Source organism: Myotis myotis, unplaced genomic scaffold (assembly GCF_014108235.1).
Source record: "Myotis myotis isolate mMyoMyo1 unplaced genomic scaffold, mMyoMyo1.p scaffold_m19_p_1, whole genome shotgun sequence".
NCBI classification, from domain to species: Eukaryota; Metazoa; Chordata; class Mammalia; order Chiroptera; family Vespertilionidae; genus Myotis; species Myotis myotis.
In genome coordinates, this window is record NW_023416313.1 from 85608401 (window position 1) to 85626540 (window position 18140).

General features: G+C 40.9%; 1 protein-coding gene across 2 annotated transcripts; it reads right to left on the reverse strand.

The window, feature by feature from the left end:
• Window positions 1-1392: 1392 nt before the first annotated feature.
• On the reverse strand, window positions 1393-12503 carry OSTC (oligosaccharyltransferase complex non-catalytic subunit). Of its 2 annotated transcripts, XM_036343598.1 has the most exons (4): window positions 12286-12501; window positions 8784-8877; window positions 6388-6585; window positions 1393-1968 (listed from the first exon to the last, which is right to left on the reverse strand). In XM_036343598.1, exons 1-4 carry the CDS (start codon window positions 12422-12424, stop codon window positions 1950-1952), a joined length of 450 nt encoding a protein of 149 aa, XP_036199491.1. In that variant the 5' UTR covers window positions 12425-12501; the 3' UTR covers window positions 1393-1949. The 2 variants fall into 2 exon arrangements, with proteins under 2 accessions (XP_036199491.1, XP_036199500.1); XM_036343607.1 differs by lacking the exon at window positions 6388-6585 and having other exon boundaries at window positions 12286-12503.
• Window positions 12504-18140: the final 5637 nt, after the last annotated feature.

Genomic DNA, 18140 nt, shown 5'->3' on the forward strand with positions numbered 1-18140 from the left:
TAATCTATTAATTTACTCTCTCTCATTCATTACATCTCTTGGAAGCTTTCTGTCAGGCTATGCCATTTTAGTTTAGTATCCCCAAAAGCATTTTAACTCCAGTACAAGGTACAATTATTTTCTTCACAAAAAATATTGCAATTTTACCAGAAAAAAACATTAAAATATATTTCATTGTATTTAGGAATTTTATTTTCTTAAAAAAATCAAAACCAAAACTTCTAAGAGCTGTAACACAGAAAACTACACCAAACCTAATAGCACCATCTGGTGGTGCTTAAAGGACTGCTCACTACTCAATCACTTAGAAAAAGACCTTTTGAAAATAACACTTTTAGAATATCTTCTGTCCATCTAGCTTAGTTTTAAAATATGGCCAAATATGTCCTGGTTGGTGTGGGTCAATTGGTTGGAGTGTCGTTCAATACACAGAAAGCTTGTGGGTTTGATTCCCTACATAGATCGCAGATTCAATACCGCATCAGGGCACATACGGAGGCAAATGATTGATGGTTCTCTCACATCAACGTTTCTCTCTCTCTCTTTCTCACACACACACACACACACACACACACACACACACACACACAAAATTGGCCAAAAAGTGTAATTAAAGTTAAATCAAGTCTTTAAATCAACTCTTTATGGTGAGTACATATAGCTCTTGTTTCCCGTTTTCAGAACTTTGGCGGATAGCAACCTCTTCCCACCTCTCATCACTACAGTACAAACTATTAACTTATTTTGCTTGATTTTTGTAGCATTTATCAGTATCTGACATTTTATAAACATTTTTATCTTTTGATTATCTGGCTTCCTTATAAGATTTTGATTATCTTCTCTTCCCTTTGTCGTATTGAGTCTTATAATCCTCGTGTTGGTTGGCATATAATTGGCATTCAAAATATTTTTTAATAAATGAATCCTTTTTAATTTAATGAACAGCTGCTTTTAGATCAGTCTTGGAATTAGGAAAAAAAATTTACCTGAGTGAAAACTTTCCTGGAAACTTAAAGATTTTAGGGTAAGAACTGAGCCACTAGAGAAGTTCATGGCCAGTCGGGAGAACTAAAAGGCCTGGCTAGCAGAAATGAGGGGAAGACCACATTGGTCTAGAGGTGTTTCTCAGATGTGCTCAAATGTGTGTTAATTAGTAAAAATGAAAGGCTGAAGGGAATGTTCATCTAACGCATCACATTTCCAACAATTCTGATACAGGCTTGCAGTCCAGCTTGAGTATGTATAGGAATGTGAAGTTGCTATCTCACAGGGCATCCTGACAACTATATGTTGAGACTTTAGGCCACCATCAGTAGCTAAAATCACAAGATGGGACTGAATAATTATAGCCCAAAAGGTTAATATCATCAATTAAAAAACAAATATAAAAGGTGTTAATTAGAAAAATTCTTTATTCCTGATCCTTTCATACACCTTATTGTTCAGGAAACAGTCTTACATACACATCTGAAATAATGTGCTAGTACACACACTGTTTAAAGGCAAAGCACCACAGGTAAAACTGCTCAGCTGTCCAGAGTTCCCAGCTTATGGGATCTTGCTTCCTGATTTTACATTCATTTCTGAGTCAGAAATGTCATCTCCAAAATAATGTTAAGATGGTTGTAAAAAATAATTACTCTATTCAATATTACAGGTGTAGAAATGGAGTACATTTTCTTTAAATTAAAAACCGAGAAGAAAATGCCACTTAACATGGGTATGTCAGTGTAGGTCAGCAGGAAAAAACACTGTATAAGCTAGTCTCTTTGATACCAAGAAGATATTCTAGTCCGAGCTTTAATATGTTTCCATGTTTCCTACTAGATGCTTCTTTTCTGCTGCTTTTCATTCTTTTCCATATTTCATAGCAGAGGCTTGGTACCGCCTTTAAAACTTCATTAACAGGAACAAATCCAGTTTCCACAGATTTCTTCTCAAAAGGCACGCTAACCCATCAGATAGCCCCTACAGAAACAAAATTTATAAACACAAAAAGTGAAAAGGAAGCAACATTTCAAAATGCCCTAACAATCTTTATGATGAATCAAATAATAATCTGAAAATACTAGAGGCCCGTTTGTGCCTGGGTAGGGTCCCTAGGCCTGGCCAGCGATCAGGGCCAATCGGAGCCTTCCGGCTGCCAGCTGGGGCCTCTTTTCATTCTGCGCCACCCCCTGGTGGTCATCGCACATCATAGCAAATGATTGAACTCCAGGTCTCCTGGTCAAACTCCAGAGGGAACAATTTGCATATTAGGCTTTAAGGTGTGTGTGTGTGTGTGTGTGTGTGTGTGTGTGTGTGTGTGTGTGTGTGTGTGTGTACACAGTGGGGCCTTGACTTACGAGTTTAATTCATTCCGAGACCGAGCTCGTTAAGGAGCTTGTTAACTCAAATTACTCTGTCAACTCAATGTAAAAAATCGGCCGAGAGACAGCTGGTATCTCAAAAACCTCGTTAGTCGGGACACTCATAGTCAAGGCCCCACTGTATGTATGTATGTATATATATAGTGTGTGATTACTTTTATGGTTTTTAGTTCATTATCTGGGCTCCTCCCCGCCCCAGTGTTTTACTGGGCCTCAGTTCCATTACTCTTCCCCCTCAAAGGATAAACTTACAAACCAATATGCTAAACCATACAAAATGAGGGGGGGGGGGGGAAGTAAATAAAAGAAAATGTTACGTAAAAATTAAAGAGTCAGAATCAATTTTCTTTGGACTTTCTCCAAGTGCAACAAAAATCATAAACTTTTTAATGGAAAGAAGCTAGTTTTTATTTTCTAAAAACCCTAACATTACCAAAGGAGAAGGCAGGAGGATCAGGAGCTACTCACACCTGGGAAGTGAGCCCTGAACCCTCGAGAAACAGTGCAGAGCGTGGGCCTGCACCTCTGCTCCTCAGGAACTGTCCGGACAGCGGGGAAGCCCTAAGCTGCAGCTGTTGAGCAGGTCGAACTTTATGCGGATCAAACAGGAGATCCTTTTACTAGATGTACAACTTAGGCCCTGGAATCCCTTTCAAATTTAAGCATTAAGTTTGGTTTTCTAAAGTTCCGAACTTTTCCCTTTGCAATTAATCTTTGCAACCTATTAGTAAGGACCTGCAAGATCGAGGAGGGGGCGGGGGTTGGGGGGGGACTATATAAAGCTATCCACATTAGGAAAGGATTTAATACACCCTATCTTCACTGATGCCTTCAGAACTTCTCTCCTTTGGACCCTATAACACTCCTATATAGTAAATGCTACTCATGTAATTAAGTTCTTGATGATGTTAGCTATTATTAGTTCAGAACATGTCATTATTTTTAATTATTATATATATTCAAGCTTGTGAGAATTTTACAGAAGTAAAATTACTGGCAAATACAAGCACTTAGGTAATATAAAAGTAAATCAAGAACTCAAGAACTAGACAGAGAAGCGAGAATAATCTTCTACTTAACCTTTAAGACATTCATTCTTTCAGAGTACCTTCTGTATATAACGCAGGTACTGTGTTAGGTTGGCACTAACACAGAAATTTCTCAAACACTATGGCAAGCATTTTTGCATTTAACCCTTGCAACAATCCTAAAAAGGATGGTGAAACAAATATCGTTGGCATTTTCCAGTTGAAGAACGTCAAACTGGGGGGATGGGGGGGAGGCAATTATGTGGTTTGCTCAAAATCGCACAGCAAGAAAAGAACAGAGCATACATAGATGCTCCACTCCTGGCCCGTCTCCTCCAACAGTCCTAAAACAGAAATCTCACTTTCTTCGTTTAAAAACAGAAACTGCCTATTTATTTTTTAAATGGTGGCCATAATTCAATTTGCAAATAGAAATTTTTTTTAGGATTCTGTTTATCTTTACAATAAAAATACTAATTATTAATATTATGCTTGAGAGCACATAAAACACCCTCTCATTTAATCTTAACAGCAACTCTGAGTCACATAATTAACTTCATTTAACAAGTTTGGAATCTGAGAGTCCACAGAACTGACCCAAAGTCTCAGAGCGAAGCAAACCCCAAACTGGCCTCCAAATTCCTCACTCCCCCTACCACATACCATCCTCAGCAGCTGTACATTCTGTTTTGTTAGATTTCCTTCCCTCCTTTGCTAACAATCAACCCTGGATCCTAAATTTCACTCACTGAAGCAACCCAGCTTATGCAGATGTCAGAGTCTCTACAACCTTAACATTTTTTTAATCCTCACCCAAGGACATGTTTGTATGTTTTGTTTTGTTTTATTACTGATTTTATAGAGGAAAAGAGGGAAGGGGGAAGAGAGGGGAGAGAGAGAGAGAGACTTATAGGATTAAATTTCACTTATATGGAAGAATCATATATATGCATCATCCTAGTCCCTAAATGATATTAATTTAAGTAAAATAATATTACATTCTTATTTTTCAAGTCCCCCTCCTCCCCCCCCCCGCCACCGCCCCCCCCCCCCCCACCCCATTCATTGACTGATCCCATGATCTTAAGATTTTCTCAGTGGCCCAGCTTTTCTTATCAGGCTTAATAAACACTAGTTCAAATTACTAAAATGGCAATTTTTACCAATCTGAGCAAAGCAGGCCTTTTGTCTTCAATCATAAAATAGTATCTATTTAGTCTATTTTATACAGCTTTACAATACTTATAAAAGCATTTTAGTAAGCCAGCGGTTCTCAACCTATGGGTCGAACGACCCTTTCACAGGGTTCGCCTAAATACATCCTGCATATCAGATACTTACATTACGAGTCATAACAGTAGCAAAATTACAGTTATGAAGTAGCAACAAAAATAATTTTATGGTTGGGGGTCACCACAACATGAGGAACTGTATTAAAGGGTCGCAGCATTAGGAAGGTGGAGAACCACTGTAGTAAGCAGTCCATAGCTCTATTATTCTCAAAGTCAAATGCCTGAGCTAAAAGAAAAACACACTCATCCTAAGGAGAGGACCTAAAACCATAAGGAAGAATGGGAAGCATATGTAAGATGAGAACAAGTCTGGTTCTATGGGCAACAGCCCGCTTTTGCTCTGCTGTGTCTCCAAAGGTTCCTTCTGTTTGAGTTAATTTGTAATAGTCTCCTTATCCTCTCTGGGAGCCTCCTTTTTTCTTGTTTTGCTACGGAAAACTCTAGCCTCTTCCATCTACTCTTCCAGTACACCTTTTCCAACAGGGGCAGAAAAAAGAGGAGCAAAAAGAAGAGGCTTAAGTACCTAATTCTTCATACAATTTAGCCAATGGCCAAAATTATTTCTCTTGGATAGAAACAGGAGCCACTGGCAGGGGAGTCTGAGGGAGTTTTATGGCCACACCGATATTCAGCTGTCAAAGAACACTGCTCTCTTTTCCCGTCCTAAAAGGCTAAGCTGGGAACACCAATGCAGGATAAGAACCTCTAACTTTCTCAGGGAAAGTCTGTCCATTCTCCCCCAGATGTGTTACAGATAATGTACAGGTTAAGTCAGAGAATAAGTAAACTTGTGAAACTCAAACACATTCCTATACCCCCTTTTATTATCTCTTGTAATAAAATACGGGGAGCCCTAGCCGGGTGACTAAGTTTGTTGGATCATCATCCGATGCACCAAAAGGTTGCAAGTTCAATTCCTAGTCAGGGCACATACCTAGGTTGTGGATTGGGGTGCATATGGGAGGCAACTGATCGATGTTTCTTTCACATTGATGTGTCTCTCCCTCTCCCTTCCTCTCTCTCTAAAAAAATCAAAAAACTATCCTTTAGGAAAAATAAATAAATAAGGGGATATCAGTTCTAAGAAATAAGTATAGGTGAAACTTGAGAAGTTCCATAGCTGAAATGAAATATAGGGAAATATGATTATACTTGTCCACATCTCAAATTAGTGATCTCAATGGAATTATCAAAGTTGCCATAAAACAAATTTATCATTAGTCTAAGTTTTCTGAATCAAAATGAGATATATATGAATAAAATCCTTTTCCCATCTTTTTGGAGAGGCAACTCCCCTTTCCTGGCCAAGGCTTAATGAGTTTTCCTCATACTAATATCAAAGAGCAGCAGCAATTAATGTCTTGAAAATATTCCCTACTATCACCATACTACTAGAATCCCATATGTTACAGACTAACCCAAAAGCACTTTAGAGAAACATGGTCAATGATGCTACTGCAAAATAACTAACTTTTCTCATGCATGAAGATAGCAATTAGGAAGACCTATTCATCTCAATTTTGCTACTGACTATAGCTATAACCTTGAGAAAGTCACATTTTTTTATTCTCAGAATTTTCATCTGTTTAAAACGAGTTAAATTAAATCTATAATTTTATGTGACCTAGGTAATTATTGTACCAATTTGCAACATAAGTTGTGTAACTTTGCTGTTACACAAAGTACTTAATAACTTACGGCAGTTTCATTCTCATGAATACTCTGGCCATGAAAAAACTCAATAGGACACAGACGAATCCAATGAATAGAAGAAGAAATCTGTTGAGTTTTGGAATGTTTGGAGCATTGGATCGGTCTAGGATTATGAAACCTAAACCTCCCATTGTAAACAGGAAGCTGGATGCAAGTCCTTCCATAATATATTGTCCATTTACTCTGAAAAAGAAAGACCACAGCAAAATAAAATTTAAAAATTCCCCAAAAAACAAATTTAAATTGAAATTCTTAAATTGAAATTCTCATTTCTGCTAAAACATTTTTGTGCTAATTTTTTATTCTTACCCTTTCAACTATTTTGCTACATTTCTAGATATTCATTTCTATCAAGTACTATTCTAGATTCTGGGGCTAGAACAATGAATAAAACAGACAAAATGCTGTCTTCATGGAGCATATGTCCAAAGAGTTTTAGGACCTCAACCAACACAACTATCTATGAAAATCGGTACTCGCATTTTAATTATTAGCCTAAAAAGCCAATTATTATATGTATATGAATCCTTTACCCAGAACTTTAGCTTTTAAAAGTTATACTATTTAAATTTCTTTTGATTTCAAATTAATTTTGAACTGGTTAGAAATGTATCTTAAAAAGTTTTATAATAATTAATACACCTTCAGTTTCAAAGGGAAAAATTTAAAAGCAGGCGTTCTTAACTAAGGCTCCATGAACCCCACATGTATTCCCAGTGACCTATAAATCCCTATAATTATATGCAAGTTTTTGTATATTATCTGTATCTGCTTTTTTTGGGTTCATGGACCCCCAAAAGCAAATTTCTCTGTTAAAGGGGTGCTTTATACATGGAATATGCAAGGAAGGTATATATTTTTTGTTAACTAATTGCTTTAATTCAGCGGTTCTCAACCTGTGGGTCGCGACCCCTTTGGGGGTCAAACGACCCTTTCACAGGGGTCGCCCAAGACCATCGGAAAACACATATATAATTACAAACTGTTTTTGTGATTAATCACTATGCTTTAATTATGCTCAATTTGTAACAATGAAATTGAGGGTCACCACAACATGAGGAACTGTATTAAAGGGTCGCGGCATTAGGAAGGTTGAGAACCACTGCTTTAATTGAAAACGCAATACATGCACCATGGTCAAAATTCAAATAGCACAAATGATGACACTGTGAAATGTTTTCCTACCAAGATCGCCTGTCATCTGGATCCCCTCCCCAGAGAACCACAATCATCTTTCCAAGAATATCCTATGCAGAGAATACCATTTGTAAGGTATAAATACAAATATATAGCTATGTTTAAATAGACAAGTAACAAATGGATTATAGAAAGCAATACAATAAGCATTGCTCAAGTGAACCAAACCACACTAGAACGGTGTTTCATTGCTTAAATGGAACTCCCAGTTCTCAAAAATTGTGTTTCTTATTTAGTAACATATATTTCTTAAGTGGCCAGATAGTACAGTACAGGCCATATGGTTTATGCCACACTTACCACTGTAGTATGAAAGGAGCCACAGATGGTATACAAAGAAATGGGCACACCTAGTTCCAATAAAGCTTTACTTACAAACTGGTTTGCTGATTCCCAGAACAGTCTACAAATGTATTTTAAACTGATACCCTCCTTTAAATAAGTGATCATATCTTTGTGAAATATGTTATTTCCTAATAAATGAATAGGTAATATACTTCTCTTACTCCTGCTCACTTCCTGCCATTCCTAAATTTATCATTTTAGAGCAGCTAATGTCTAAATACAAATGGATTCCATGGGTTTCACTATTATTTTTAAACTAGAGGCCTGGTGCACAAAAATTTGTGCCCATTTGTGCCCTCTCACAGTCTGGGACCCCTCAGGAGATAACCACCTGCTGGCTTAGGCGCGCTCCCCGGGTGGCAGAGGGCAGGCCCGATCCCTAGATGCCTGTCCGGGTGGCAGATGACAGGCTGATCCCTAGGTGCCTGCCCCACCTCCCTGGGCCGCGCACAGGGCAGGGCCAATCAGCGGGTTGGGGCGCTGCCCCCAGTCCACACAGGGGCAGGGCCGATCCAGGGGTTAGGGCCCCGCCCCAGGTCACACACGGGATGCCTGGGTGGGCCAGCGGATGGCTGCTGCCCCGCCCGGCCGCCCCGGGTCTGGTCTGCCCAGGATCGCAGATAGCAGGCCCAGATGGTGCTCTCCCGCCCTGCCTGCAGTATGCAAATTAGCCGCCATCTTTGTTGGCGGTTAATTTGCATATCGTGCCGATTAGCCAATGGGAGGCATAGCGAAGGTACGGTCAATTACCATGTTTGTCTATTATTAGATAGGATAAGCAGGCATGGCCCAGCAGCCCGCTTTCCCACCACCAAATCATTCAGAAAGGTAGCTCTTACCTGTATGCCAAGAAGGCTACTGGTCTTTGATGCCCGTGTTCATCAGTCATAGAGCCAACACTTGGAGGTTCAACAATAACATCATAAATTATTCCTATATGAAAGGCAATAGTATAGATTAGAGAATTCCTCATTTTAAAAATAGGATTCTCATCTGTCTCTAAAGGTTAATTTATATAGGACTGTACATAGGACTGTCTTGATATATACTACTATAATCAAATGAGGCCCAGCTAATCTCCCAAACTTCAGATAAAACTATTCATTCAACTCAATACTTCAGAATGACTTGTAAAACAATATTATCTTTAGGAGTTATTTCATAAAAGAAATTCATTCAGTAACTGTTTCTAATACTCAAGTATGACTCCACAATAAAAGAGATTTAACATTAAAGATTATATTTTAGTTCAAGAGTATGTTCCACATAAACTTGGATTTGTTTCTATAAATTGAGAGCTACTAGAGAAATTTTCTTGCATAAATATAAAACAAGGAAACATTTTTAATCACACCATTAGCATTAAAGACTCATGATCACTAATTTCAATATCTATCAACATTTTAAGTTTTCCGAATCTCCCACTGTCAACATCTGTTTTTCTCCATTATTCTCCAGCATCCTCACGCCCAGCTAGCTTTTCTTAATCATAGATTATGTCTCCCTTCCCACTAACAAAACAATCATAGTGGAATTCCCTAATCCCTCCTCCCCCAACTACAAACTGGTGCCCTCACCTATCCTCACCTCTTTCCCTCTAGCTCAGATCAAGGAAGAATCCCTTCTCCAATTAGCAGAAGTCCATCCCTCTTGCCTTCTCAGAGACTTGGTTCCTTTGGATATTTCTTCTCTCTCCTGTATTTTCAACCTGTCTTTCCCTACATCAACCTTCCCTGACTCCAGACCATCCTAGCTAACATCCCATTTATGTATTTCCTTTTTGAAAGGGAGTTAGGCTTTCTTCTGAAAAAAAACGGGGGGGGGGGGGGGAATTTTGCAGTCTCCCCTTCCTTAATTCAACGGCCACTTTTCAGTTCTCGTCTTAGGAGGTTTCCCAGGAGCATCCGATCCCATTTTCTAAATCCATTTTCTTGGAAGGAAAAATGGCTTCTCATGACTTTTGTAACCCTCTTGCCCATGATTTCTTGCTACCTCTCTAGCTAAGCCTCCTCTTCTATAAAACCACTAAGTGATGGAAGTTCCTTAGGGCTTGAACCACTGTCCACTTTTTCTATGTTCTCTCCGGAACTGAACTCATCCCTTGCCAGGGCTTTCAATTCCATGTGCGAATGACTCTCAATGTGCCAACACATGTCAAATAATGTTAGCACTGTTGGAATTAGATGTACGTTCCCCAAGAATGGGGACTTGGGAGGAGTTCAGAAAACATTTCTTATTGCTCAACTTCAACACAGACCTCTTTTCTCAGTGCTACTCATACCTGTAAATGCACACATCCAACTAATTATAGTTGGTTATGCCCAACTAGTGTACGTCCCAAAGTGAGCTCCGGTTCATCATTCTCCACCAAAAAAGACTTCTTTTGTTCAGTCTCAAAAAATGTTACTTTCACCTACTCAAGATACTCTAACCAGACACCAATAAGATTCCTTCACACTTCATTCTCCCCCTACATCCAATTACTCCATCAAGACCTACTGAATCTATTTCCAAAATATCTTTCATTATATTTTCCTCCATCTCCACTGCCCACCAACTAGTCTGGTCTAGGTCAACTACAAGACCCACCTAATTGGTCTCTCGGCCCCATATCTGTCCATATTCTTCCCTCTGCTTAGCATACACACCCTTTCCTCCAATTCATCAGATTTTGGCTAACAAGCCATTTTCCTCAGGAACCACACTCCAAAGTAAATATTCCCAACTCCCACTATTTTTCCATAATCTCTTGTTCTTTTCCTTCAATGCATCTGTGGCATTTTTGCAAGGAAAGAAAGAATGTAAAAAAAAGTGCATGTGATATTTAATGTATCTCAACCATGGCATTATAAGCTTCGGGAGGGCAGGGTCGTTGTTTGTTTGACATTCACTGTTGTAGCTGGTGCCTGAAATTTAATAGGGACTCGATACATCATTTGCTGAATATTCCTCTGCAATAAATATGGTTTATTTATAAAGGTACACTCGGTTGTTTGAAGAGACTCCTGTCCAGTGGCAACACCGACTCCTTGTATGAGACACCTCACTGACCTTTCCCCCAGGGGTGGGGGCAGAAAATCTCCCCATTGCAACAACCAACATGGCAAAGGTAGCCAGAATGAAAACTGTGAGGCGTCTGGCAAAGGCTCTGGCTCCAAGGGAGGTAAGGGTTACAGGTAAAAGAGTAGCAAATAAGAGCCCAGGAAGACTCTTATCACTTATTTAAAAAAAAAAAAAAAAAAAGCCACATGCATATAAGTTTCATTTCAATACACAGCACCTATTAAAGTGCTGAGAAATGTTATTGCTAATACAATGCTAGGATAAGTAAACTGTCAGTACTCTGGGGGGAGGGCAGGCTGCAATTCAAAGATACTTGCAGATTCTTCCCTCTTCCGTACAACCATTCTTACAAAATATCTATGAAAATGAAGATGTCTCAGACCATTCGCTTAAAAAGAGGATCACTTTTATTGTCCCTAACCTGTAGGACTTGAGTTGTATCATTTCCAAATTAAGTACCCCACTTCCCAAAATCTAACCACAGCGCAGTCCCGCAAATCGTGGACCGGTGGCTCGAAAGGGTGGGTGGTGGCCCCGGAAAGACTGCAGCGGGACTGCCAACTCACCACTACGCAAAGCAACGCCCCTTTTGCAACGTTCTATATTTGAAAAGAACATGATATAACAATTCATACGTTTTTAATAGTAATACCATCTTCCTTCTTCTTTATATTCCCAACTTCTGCTCTATTAAGTACAAATCTATCTCCAATCTCAAATATTTCCAAACCCGTGGCTTCAGAAGATTGCATTCACATTCATTCTTGAACTGGACCAAAAAAGCCACACGGAACCCTTAGGTCTGAGCTGACAACAACCTTAAGAATTCTCACGTCTCTTCCAAGGTTCCAGGGACCGAAGACAAAGAAAGACTAGAAGTCCCACTCTCTCTTGACCTCAACAACGGGAGGACAATGGGCCAGACTAGACTTTCCTAGTCTAGACTCGGTCAGACAACCTAGGGCCATCAGAAAAGAGCAACAACCTGGCCTGGAAAAACATCTTCGATCTGGACGGATCCCCAGGCTGAGAGGCTGGGCGGAGGAGAAAAGCAATGGGCGTGAGAACACCAGTGCAGCCAAGAGAAAGGGCAGGGCCTGAGGGCAAAGGAACCTTTGGGCTGTGAATACCTGGGACCCCAGAACTTCCCTCCACCCTCTGAAAAGATCCAGAGCGAAGCGACGCTGGCGCCGAGCTGAGGGTCGGCGGCACGGACGCCTCCGGGGCGGGGAGGTGCGCCTCGCCTCGGCGCCGCCAGCCCCGGCCAGCCCGCGTTACCTCCGGTGATGAGGAAGTAAGACACCACCACCAGAGCGTACACCGTCATGGCCGAGGGCATGTGCACCCAGGGCGGCTTCTTCAGCTTCAGGTTGGGGCACTCCAGCACCAAGAACGGGACTCGGTACAAACTCTCCATGCTGGCGGTCGCGAGAGCCGCTCTCCTCTGCAGCCCCGCACGCCACCCGGAAACGGGCCGGTCCTGCCCCTCCCCGGCGCGTGCGCGGAGGGGGAAACGGCAGGTCCGCGACACTCGCAGGGAGGGCATATATGCACAGGAGAAAATAAGAAACTACAAAAAGAACCAGAAGTCAAGGTGTTTAAACCTATGTGGAGTTGAGTATTTTTAAACGAAGATGTGAGTCATATTCTCAATTATGTCCAATGAATTAACATGTAACTTATGTCCCTTCAAGGACCTGCACGGCTTCTGACGTGGCCCAGCCAGAGAAGCGGAGGAACCCAAGCCATCTGACCCGCCCACTTGCTGACGTCACTGAGGATTCGGGAGCTGATTGGACCAGGGCGTTTCAGGTTCCCAGAGCTGGAGGATGAATGGGAAAGCTCGGAAAGCTCTGCCATTTTTATGAACTTTTTTTTTTTTTTTTTTTTTTAAAAGAGCGTGAGAAAGCCCTAGGTGGCTGTATTAGTGGTATAGTGGTAATAATAATAATAATTGTTATTAATAATTGCTAAAATAATATCGTTTCAAAATTTTTAAAGTATCCAGTCCAAATCTATCACAAATGTCAAGAGGACATCTCCACACGGACGCCTAAGACTGATAACCTTGACGCGACCAAAATACTCTTTGAAGTAACCCGTGTCGTCCCCCCTACTTTGCCATCCCTATCTCGTAAATGCTAAAATCTTTCAGACAGAAAACCTTGAGATCAGCCTAGTTGCTCGCCACACCCAAAATTTCAGCAGGTATTTTTGTCTGTACTACCAAAATTATCCTTAATTCATCCACTTCTCCATTCCATTGCTACCACCGCTAGTGGCAGCCACAGTTTCTTGCCTGGGCTACATTTGCAATCCAAGTGATGAAAATATATGATGAAGACTTGGTAGTCTTTGAGGATGGACTAGATGGCCTAAAAAGTTTTTTGTGTTGTTTCCTTTTTCTTTTTTATACACTCTCATAAGATTCTGTACATGTCAATTTCTTTTTGGATTAAGAGTTAAAAGTGACTGATTATATAAAGCCAGAACAAACTGATAATTTTATCAAGCCAATGTTTTCATGTTTTTTGTTTGTTGGTTTGTTACTGAGCCCCTGGTTTTACACAGGATGACATGAATTGGTTCTGCATGTTTAATTAATGGCTCAATTATTGAGAAATTGTTTAAATACCATAATAATGAAAATATTTATAAAAATTTGCAATACAGCCTGGCCGGCGTGGCTCCGTGCCTGAACGTCGACTTAAGAACCAGGAGGTCAAGGTTTGATTCTAGGTCAGGGCACATGCCCAGGTTGCAGGCTCAACCCCCAGTAGGGGGCATACAGAGGCAGCCCTATTGATGATTCTCTCTCATCATTGATGTTTCTATCTCTCTCTCCCTCTGCTTCCCTCATTGAAATGAATAAAATATATATATATATTTTTTTAAATCAATGATTAATAAATGATGCTATTTCTCTTGGAACCAGGATTCCCAAGTCCAGGAATCAAATGTAGAAAATGGGGATGGTGCTTCTCATTGTTACTTCTATTGATCTACTAGTGAAATTTTTTCCCTACAATTTTGGATTCTACTGGTCTAGAATTTTTAGCCTCAAGGGAGGACTATTTCAACTTCGAGGCACATCACTCATTCCATTAAACTGAGAGATGAGACTGTCCCCTCGACACAGTCTCATCTCTCATGCCAGTGAATCAAAAAGCAAGTAAGGGTTACCATATTGGACTAGGGGAATTGATGCTAAGGATCAAGGGAAAATTAGATTGCCACTACAAAATGGCAGTAAAGAGGAATACATCTAGAACAGTGGTTCTCAACCTTCCTAATGCCGCGACCCTTTAATACAGTTCCTCATGTTGTGGTGACCCCCAACCATAAAATTATTTTTGTTGCTACTTCATAACTGTAATTTTGCTACTGTTATAATCGTACTGTAAATATCTGATATGCAGGATGTATTTTCATTGTTCGCGACCCACAGGTTGAGAACCGCTGATCTAGAATATAGAAGGTTTCCTTGAGGTGTCTCTTAGTACTCCAACATTTTGTGATAAAAGCCCATAGACAACTACAGTGGCCCAAAAGGGGCAGGACTGTAAATGGCTCAAACCTTTCAGGAATTCAGGCTTAGGTCACTCCAGCAGGGAAGTAACCACAACCAGCTGAGATTTTTGCTGAGGGCCAAGGGAATAGTGAATGTGTAGCGGAAGAATGTACTTATAATAACAACAATGATCATGTGAACAAAGTTCTGGGTATCAAAGGAATGTGACTTATCTAGAATAGGAATGATTATTACCCAAAAGTGGATAATAGGACTTTGTTTTCTCTTTGGGGAGGGCATGTTGCAGTCATATGAGGAATAGTTGCATTGTTTTAAGTGGAAGTAAGCTGTTGCTATTGACCTTATTTTAAAATTATGTTAAATATGGTTGAAAAGTTATGTATGAATACCAAGTTGACAAGGGATAGATCGTGGTGGATTTGTATTTGTATTGTGTCAACTTAGCAGAACTATATTTCCCAAAATTCCTTCATGTGTAGTTCTGAATGAGTATGTGCCCCAAGAAACATTATTTTTAAGAGACATTTTTTAAACTAGTGAAATAAATTTCTACCTGATCACCAGTTATTTCTGAAATATTGAAAATAGGAGATTAATTAAATGAATTGAATCAATATAGTAAATACTATGCAACCATTAAAAATGATAGGGTCAACCTTTATTTTCTGGAAAAGACAAATGTTCACAATAGCTTTAAAATGATAAAAATCAGACAATAAAATTATATGTAGGGTATTGGTCCATTTGCATTGTATGCATTTCCTAGGCATTGTGCATTGAAAAAGTCTAAAGAGGCATAAATGTGATTAATACTATATGATGAGATAGCAAATTATTTTTCCCTTCTTTGAAATGCATGTATCTCCTAATTTTTCTTTAACAAGCACATTACTTTTGTAACTAAAGTAAAATTTAAAAACAGTATTTTTTTGGAACACAGCAGGTACCTTCTTTCTGGTATCACATCAGTATATCTGTCTCTCCAGGTGCTGTTTGTTCACTGCTGAATGCTGTAAGGGATGAGTATTAATGCTTTCCAAATTTGTTTCCACCACTATGCACCACCAGACAGCCACCTATGGCATCGTAAACTCAGTGTATGGAATGTTTCTCATCACTGAATTCCCTGCACCTCTCATAGTGCTGGCATATAGTCATATTCATTAAGTATTTGTTGAAAAAATCAATGAACAAACCCTGAATCTTCCATCTCTTTGACCCTTCAATGTGTCATCTTAACAACTGCACTTCCTTAGTGTCTCTTTAGTTTGTTCCCTCCGTTCCAGCACTACCTACCTATTAGTCCAGACTAGCCCTGAGTGCTTTGGCTCAGTGGATAGAGCGTCGGCCTGTGGACTCGAGGGTCCCAGGTTCGATTCTGGTCAAAGGTATGTGCTCTAGGAGAGTCTTTCTATTAGTCCAGACTCACAGCATCTCCTGCCCCGTGCTCCCCACATTGCAACTGGGGTGCTAAAAAGCTGAACAAATCTCATTCTGTCAATCAAGAACCCATTCTTATTGCAAAGAAGTAAGTTGCTGGATAAAAAGTAAAATGTATTGTTTTTTATTCATTACTATCTTCTTTCTTCTGCCTCACAGCTCCTTTCTATAGTTTAATACCTGTTTTGTGGAAATTGTGGTGTACTTGAAACTATAGAAGGCACCTGCCTAATCTCGCACACTTCTCTCCGTTCCTCAGAAGGAATGGAAACCAGTGAGGGCAGGCAGTAGTGCTGGTGATGATAACGTTCACCATTCATTTCTCCATTCGTTCTCCAGGCATTTATGTAGGAAGGAGCAGAGACAGGTTCTGTTCTAAGCGCTGGAGGATGTGGTATGGGAAAGGGGCAAGGTAAGCAAGATTCCTATCCTCAGAAACTGTCATCTAATCAGGGACACACACACACACACACACACACACACACACACACACACACACACACCATCAGCTGTCTGGGAGGTTCAGACTTATTGGAAGTTTGGACCAATTGCCTTTAGAGTTTCTGAGACAGGACTGATTCATTGTCACAGTCAGAAAAAGGAAGGTTTACAGAAAGGTTCACCTTTGAGCTGAGCTTTAGAGGAGGCGCTGGGTTGCTTAAGGGCTGGGGAAAGGTTTTACAGGCATGAGGACGAGGACCAGCCTGAGCAAAGGCAGAGATGTGGGGAATTCCAAGGGAAGACAGTGACTGTGTATGACAGGAGAGGAAAGAAAGAAAGGCTGGAGATAGGACTCAAAAGGAAGGATAGGGCATGATGGTGGAGGGCCTTTCAATGTCATGATACAGTTGTATTTCATATAAATTGTTAGGTTTATAACACTGAGAGTTTTTTAATGAAAGTAATCAGTTATGTGTTTGGGAGATGGATGGGTAGCAGAAAGACCTGAGGCAGAGACACCTTTTTAGGAGCTGAATGTGGAAGTCCGATTGAGAGATGATGAGTGCCTGCAGTACTGTGGGAATGAGGACAACAGGGATGTTGGTGGTAACAGAAAGATGATAAAAGATCTCCCGTGCATAGAATCAGTTACATTTAATCCACTGGTGGATATGAGGCTTGGTCACTCTGGAAAGAGAGGGCTATGATGAAAGTGTACTATGTAGTAATGGCCCTGGGCAACTCTGCAGCTGGGCCCCAGAGCAGGACCAAAGAAGAAGGCTGCTCCTGGAGCCAGAGGAGGAGACTGGGAACTGCCAGGGTCAAGCAGTGCTTCTGTGACAGCAAGAGCCAGCCTGGAGCAGGGCTGCTTCTCCCCGGGGAGTCTGATCACACGTGCTCACCCTGCTCACCTCCCCCCACCCACACAAGGCCTCTCAGAGGGAGGTGCAAGGAGTGGGAGGCTTCAGTCCTGCCATCTGCCTGCTGAGAACTATTGTTCTAGAAGGACCCTCCAGGAGGGACCTTGGTGAGACTGGGAAAGAGGCTTGAGTTAGAGATCCAAGAGTCAGCAGTCTCTGGGTGATGCTGGGAGTCACGTCAGTGGGTAAATGTGCCGAAACACAAGACGGGACAGGCAAAGGTTTTGTTTGGAGGGGCCATGGATCTCCTTGTGGAGCTGATTAAAACTATGAGCTTGCTTCCCAGAAAAATGTTCACACATACCCACCAAATGTAGCTGTAAATATAGGAGGTTCACAGACTAACATTAAAAGCGTGAGAGGGAAGCCCGGGCCAGTGTGGCTGAGTTGGCTGCAGCATCATCCAATGCACCAAAAGGTCTAGGGTTCAATTCCAGGTCAGGGCGCATACCAGGTTATGGGTTCCCTGGTTGGGACACATAAGGGAGCAACCGATCCATGTTTCTCTCTCTCTCTCTCTCTCTCTCTCTCTCTCTCTCTCTCTCTCTCTCTGTCTCCCTTCCTCTCTAAAGATCAATAAACATATGAAAAATAAAACAGTGAGACCGAAGAGAGCTGAAGATGATGCCTAGAGAATCGCCTACATGATTATGAGGATACTCCAAAGTGGCTACAGCAAGATCAAAGGCGCAGAAGAGCCGTGGGAGAGCAGCAGCGGAGAAGGCTCAGAAGGGGTGGTTTCCAGCAAGTGGAGTGAAACTAAACAGAAGCCACTGGGCACAGCCCAAGAACATGGTATC